This window comes from Morus notabilis, unplaced genomic scaffold (genome assembly GCF_000414095.1).
Source record: "Morus notabilis unplaced genomic scaffold, ASM41409v2 Scaffold2696, whole genome shotgun sequence".
Lineage (NCBI taxonomy): Eukaryota > Viridiplantae > Streptophyta > Magnoliopsida > Rosales > Moraceae > Morus > Morus notabilis.
The window spans coordinates 1-5,952 of NW_010367031.1; the positions used below are offsets into that span (position 1 = coordinate 1).

The window sequence follows — 5,952 nt, forward strand, 5'->3', positions numbered from 1 at the left end:
TATCCTATTACATCTCATGCTTCTAGGACACTATTCCCAACACCTACTTGCTAAGCGAAAGCTCAATCAGATATGTTGATGCTGTAGGTAACAAACCTATCAGCAATTCTTGAAGGGCAATGGCGAGCGGTGGACGAATGGTGGAGATGGGAATGGATACCGCTCACACTTAAATCTTTCGCAGTAAGTTTAAGTAAAATCATGTATATGTATATATGATTCAAAGGTTTCAAGCATGTATATTTGAAAAGTATATGTACATATGTATGTTAAGAAAACCAAGTTTGTAGCTAACAAACCTAATCTTGAGTATTTAAGTTTTAGAACGTTTCAACAGTGCATGCAACAAATAAACGAATTTTAAACATGACGATTTAAATGATTGATTTTAAAAGGACTTTAAAATGTACTTGAACTTAAGATTTCTCACGAAACCTGTTTTGAAGTCAAATTAGATTGTCCGATTGAATTGGCTAGTTTTAGAAAGGTTTTTAAAGAGTATTTGAAACAAGAGTTCAAACGCCGCTCAGTTTGAAAGACACGATTTATGAAATTATTCATTCTTACATTTTTTTTATTTTAAAAAAATGTTCCGCAATTTTAAGAAATTCCAGTAAGTACAAGTTAATTTGCAGTTACGGTGACGGCCTCCTAGGAGGGTCGTCACATAAAAGACCTACTTAGAACTTTAATATGGCCTACGGGCCTTAGCAGTTTATAACTGGGGAAACAGTAGGGAATAGACTAATATGAAAAGCTTAAGAATGTATATAGGCCAATTTTTAATTATAAAATTTAATAGGTTATAATTTTTGAATTTTTAAATTTTTTCTTTTTTTTTTCTTTTTTCTTTCGATCCTCTATGTCTCTCTCTCTTAACTGTACCCGCAACTCTCTCTTTTTCTCTCTCTAGCTTCAAGGATCTTCACCGGCGTGGATCCTCTGTAACTGCGCTCGGATTTGCTCTCTCGTCGGTGGATCATCGGTGGATCAATTTTTCGTCAGTCGGTCATTCTCTTTCTCATTGGATTTGTTCTTCTCCAGTCGTCTTTGAGCAGTTTGTTCCGGTGATTTTTACCGAACAACATGTTTGTGTATTCTTGGTTTCTAGTTTTATTTTTGGTGTATTTTCGTTTTCATATTTTGCATTATTTCAGTTTGTTCTCTCTCTTTGTCCGTTAATCTTGTGTTTTTGCTATTTTTCGGTCATTTTTTGAGCAAGTCCTCCGGTGATCTTTACCGAAAAACAGGTTTGGGCATTATTCGTTTCTATTTTTTTTTTTTTTTTTTGTAATTTTGTTTTCACATTTTTCATTTCTTCGGTTTTTTAATATTTTTTGGATTGAATATAGCTCTTGTAATTTAATGATTTTTGTAGGCATACAATATGTTTCAGTCATTGACTATTTTTTTATAACTTGTCCGGTTATGGAACATAACTTGACGAGTTATGTTCCACAATTGACAAGTTTTTTACATAACTTGTCCGGTTATGCACTTTAACGTGACAGTGTTCCTGCAATATGTTTGTAGGCATGCAATCTGTTTCAGTCATTGTTGCTTATAAGGGAAATGGAGTCTAGAAAACTCATATACAAATTTTGGTTTTCAATCAGTTTTTATTCCGGAGGATGCTTCTTTGAAGTTTTTACAGGAGTGTTTATGTGAGGAGTTGCATCTTTTTTCGCCGGAGAGCGTTGGAGGGAAGAGAGAGTGATCGTGGGAGAGTGGCGGAGGGAAGAAACAGTTCACTGGAGAGCGCAGGAGGGAAGAGAGAGTGATTGTCGGAGAGCGGCGGAGGGAAGAAACAGTTCGCTGGAGGGAAGAGAGAGAGAGCGGAGGTCGGTGAGAGAGAGAGCTGAGAGAGGAGAGAGATAGAGGTGTTTGGGTTTTTTGAGTAGAAATGACATTTTTAGAATCTTATGTGTAGATAAATCTGAATATACCCTAATTTAGCATATTTATTAACTTATGTAAATTGTTAGTCTATTAATTTTAATTCATCTCAAATCTTGACATATTTCCCTCTTTCTCCCTTATAGTATATAAGGTTGATCGACATATCAATAGAATTAATTTAGATTTGTATAAAGTCAAATTTAATTAAAAAATATACAAAATTAGCAGTTAAAAAAACTGATTTATCGCGGCTAACTTATGATCGAGAATGATTAACTAGATCTTTTTCTTTTTTCTTTTTTTTTCTCGCATTCGTGTCTCATTCATTTTTATTAGAAATAACTAGTCAAGACGCGCATCCTTGAAACAATGTTTATACAAATAAATGAAAAAAAGACAAAGAAGAAAGAAAGTAAAAAAAAAAAAATGAAAAATAAAAAAATGAGGGAGCGTCTCCCGTAACAATTAATAGTTTTTTATTTTGTAATTGTCATATTTTTATTAGAAACTGTTTATTCCGTATATTTTTTTAATTTAATTTAGTTTTAACCACATCTAACAGTTAAAAAACTATTCTTATCCACAGAGCAATCTATCGGAAAAACTCTAAAAAAAAACAAAGGCAAAAGACATAAAAAAAAAAAAAAAAAAAAAACCAGAGCTCATCAAAAAAAAAAAAAGTTTTGAAAAACCTGTGGACAAACATTCGCACATTTTAACTTGTGTGCAAAACGTTCGCATATAACTAAATTGCCGAAAGTCATTGACATCCGTACATCATTTTTAATCCAATGTTACCTACAAATTGCTTGTTGCCAACATTCCATTAATTGGTTGTTTTCCCTCATTCTCTGAAGATAAATAAGAGTACATACGTTTATACATATGTAATTATGTATTGAAGAAAGCCTGAACAATTTCCACCCCAGTCATATATTTTTTCACATTTTCACATGGCAGTTAATTTAACATACGTTTATACATACGTAAGCCTAAAAATGACATACGTTTATACATATGTAATGGACTGTGCAGCATGCAGGAGTAAAACAGAGACAGATCTTTTTCGTTCCATTAGAATTTTATGTTAAAAACATACTAAGAAAAAGGGGGTAATGTCTAATTAGTTAATTAATTACTATTTCTTTTTTAAATTTTTAACAAATATTGAAGATTAATTTAATTTAACATTGTTGATAAGTGTGAGAAAATGAAAATCAAAAGGGAAAAAGAAACTTTTGGGTGTATTCCATTTTTTTTTTCCCACAAAATAAGACCGTTTAAATGAATTATTTTTTGAAAATACATGCTATACGTGTGCTATATTCAAGAAGGGTACCAAACAGCCCTTAGTTACTTTTCCATATTAAAAACGTTTCAAAAATCTTTTAAAAAAAAAAGAAAAGAAAAGAAAAGAAAAGAAAAGAAAAGAAAAGATATACATTATACTATTTCATTGGTCAGAATGAAGAGAGTAGAAATGCTAATTAACAAGCAGCTTATAAAAAAGGGAAAGAAAAAAAAAAGGACAAGCAATGACATCAAAAGAAATTAGCATATTCCCACTATGTCACACCATTCAATGAATCAATCTCTTTTGTTTGTCATGCTCAATCTCAATCTCAATCTATCAAAGAAAAAAGAAAATAAAATTATCCAAGCTGAAGTATCTCTGAATGAACAAGGGAGCTAAAACCCACAATTGTAGGCTCGGGAATTATCCGCAACTAATACAAGCCAACTTGTTCGCTACTGGATTGCGTTCACGATAAAATACGCGTAGTCTTGAACTCCGTGTGCTTGAGCTTATTTAAAATTGAATTCCTATCGGTTCCTGAGTTTCCATCAATTCCTAAAGAGAGATAACAGAATAGCTTGTGATTGTGTTTAAAAAATAAAAAATAAAAATCTTAGCTTTGAGGTTAAGCCTGCAGCATAATGCGCATGGCCAAAACAGACAGCAGTGAAAGATGAAATAACTAATAAGACTAGACAGGTTCATAAATTACCGCAAAAGAGATGCACTGAACAGGTTGCTCGCTTGACAATGTGATTCCCGGCGATGTCCACAAAAAAGACGCATTCTGAGAAATATATTCAATGACGCCAAATTCCTCTGCATCTTGCAAATACAGTGTGCGGATTCCGCATTCTTTTACTTTGTATTTACCATTTTCAACAAGTGATCTGAATTTACTTTGTATTTACTTTGTATCAAACGGTTCTAGGCAAAATTCAAATGACATTCAAATGACATTTCAGGGCAACAAGTGATCTGAATTGAGAAATTTGATTTCTTTCATCCATTCGGCCTTCTCTGGTCTCTGGGATCTCCAAACAGATCTGTAGCTTTCACCATGGTTGGTTTTTAAATGGTATTCACAACAGCAATTCAAGTGCTTGACATCAAAACAATAGTGCTCAAACTCAACAACAAAGCAAAAGGCAAAACCTAAGAAGTCGGGATTATGCCAATTTGGAGAAAGCTTGATATGTTTTGAAGATCCCTTGGACTGATCACTGAACCACCATGGAATTTCATTTCCAGGACAGCATAAATTGATTCTAGGAAAAATTATTTTCTGCAGTACAAACAAGCATTATGATTATCTCACTTATTAAAAAACTACACAAACTTTTTTAGAAGAACAAGAAAGAGACATACCTCTCGTTCTATTTCTTTCATCTTAAACCAAATTGCCTCCCACAAAACGATAAGCAGGAATTTAGCCGCCATATTGGTGCACTCCGCCTCATCAAATCTTGGACATCCGCAAAAGAGAAAGTTTGAGAAGTTGGAATTATCCAAAGGCGAACATCGGCATGCCTGAGGTTTGGCCAAAAGGCTATCCATCTGAAAGTCACCTGTCTCGTTGTTGCCTCTTGAAAACAGAATCATATTAAACAATCGTTCCATGCTCACATGTCTTCTGCCGGTGGTGATATCGGTCAAGTCAAGCAATGTCAACGAGGATAAACCGAAGTTCCAATGAGGGACTTTTAATATGCTGTTGTAACTTAGATCTACTTCAATCTTGCAGTGAAAACCAACTGACAACGCTGGCAAACTCTCAAGTTTTGGACATTTAGAAAGGTCAAGATACTCAAGGCATCGTATATTGTAGATGTTGTTTGGAACAAGCTCGAGATTTTCAGTGTCTCAAAAATAGCAACCGAAGCCTAGTTAGATTTTCAATCGATGAGTGCAACTCCCTAATCCTTGTTCCATCCAAGTTCAGAATTCTTAAACATTCCATAGGCTCCAAGATTTCTGGGAAGCTTTTGAAGTTTGTGCAATCGGACAGATTAAGAGTCACAAGAGACTCCAGCTTATATATGCTGGTTGGCAGGGACTTAAGCCTTGTGCAATTTTCTAGATATAGAACCTCCAAATTAGGGAGACACTCAAAGGATGACGAGGGAACTTGTTCTATCGCGGTTCCGCTTAAGTGTAACATCCTTAAATTCTTCGGAAGCTCTGGAAACTTGTCAATAGTTGAGCAGCCTCCTAAATCTAGATTTTGAGGCATAAAACTCGATGGTAAAGATTTCAAAGGATATGTGGGCCAATTGAGATATCTGAGTGTATCAGGGAGTGTATCAAGACCTTGTGGGAGATGTAATTTGCACTTTTCTATGCATTCAAATATCTGAAGTAATCTTAGATTGTACATTTTGTTGAAGACTGTCGGTTTCAAGTTTATATGATCAACTCTCATTTCAGACGTGTTTAGGGAGATTGCTTCAACTTTTGCAGTGCCCTGAAAATTGAGAACAAAGGCATAATGTAAGAATGTTTTCTTTTCTAATTCCAATTTAAACATGCTTTATATTGATTGTGTTGACTTTTTATCTAAAAGGAAAAAGTCAGCACTGTCTTTCCATTTATCCAACTGCCATTTATCCTTTCAGCAGCCAAACAAAAAAACAAAAAAACAAAACAAAACAAAACAAAACAAAACATGCCATTTATCCATTTTGAGATTTCAGTTTAGTATAGCTGCTATGCACACACCAAACAGAATATTAAAAGAATATGCAATATGTTAAACT

The 5,952-nt window shown here is 34.0% G+C and overlaps 1 protein-coding gene across 1 annotated transcript; it reads right to left on the reverse strand.

Moving 5' to 3' along the window:
* Positions 1-4,157: 4,157 nt before the first annotated feature.
* On the reverse strand, positions 4,158-5,660 carry LOC112094213 (disease resistance-like protein DSC1; the record flags this gene model as incomplete). The annotated part of the gene is made up of 3 exons (XM_024174568.1): positions 4,158-4,481; positions 4,565-5,058; positions 5,150-5,660. Coding segments are annotated over 3 exons (1,329 nt in total), but the record flags the coding sequence as incomplete, so codon positions are not given.
* Between the last annotated feature and the right edge of the window lie 292 nt (positions 5,661-5,952).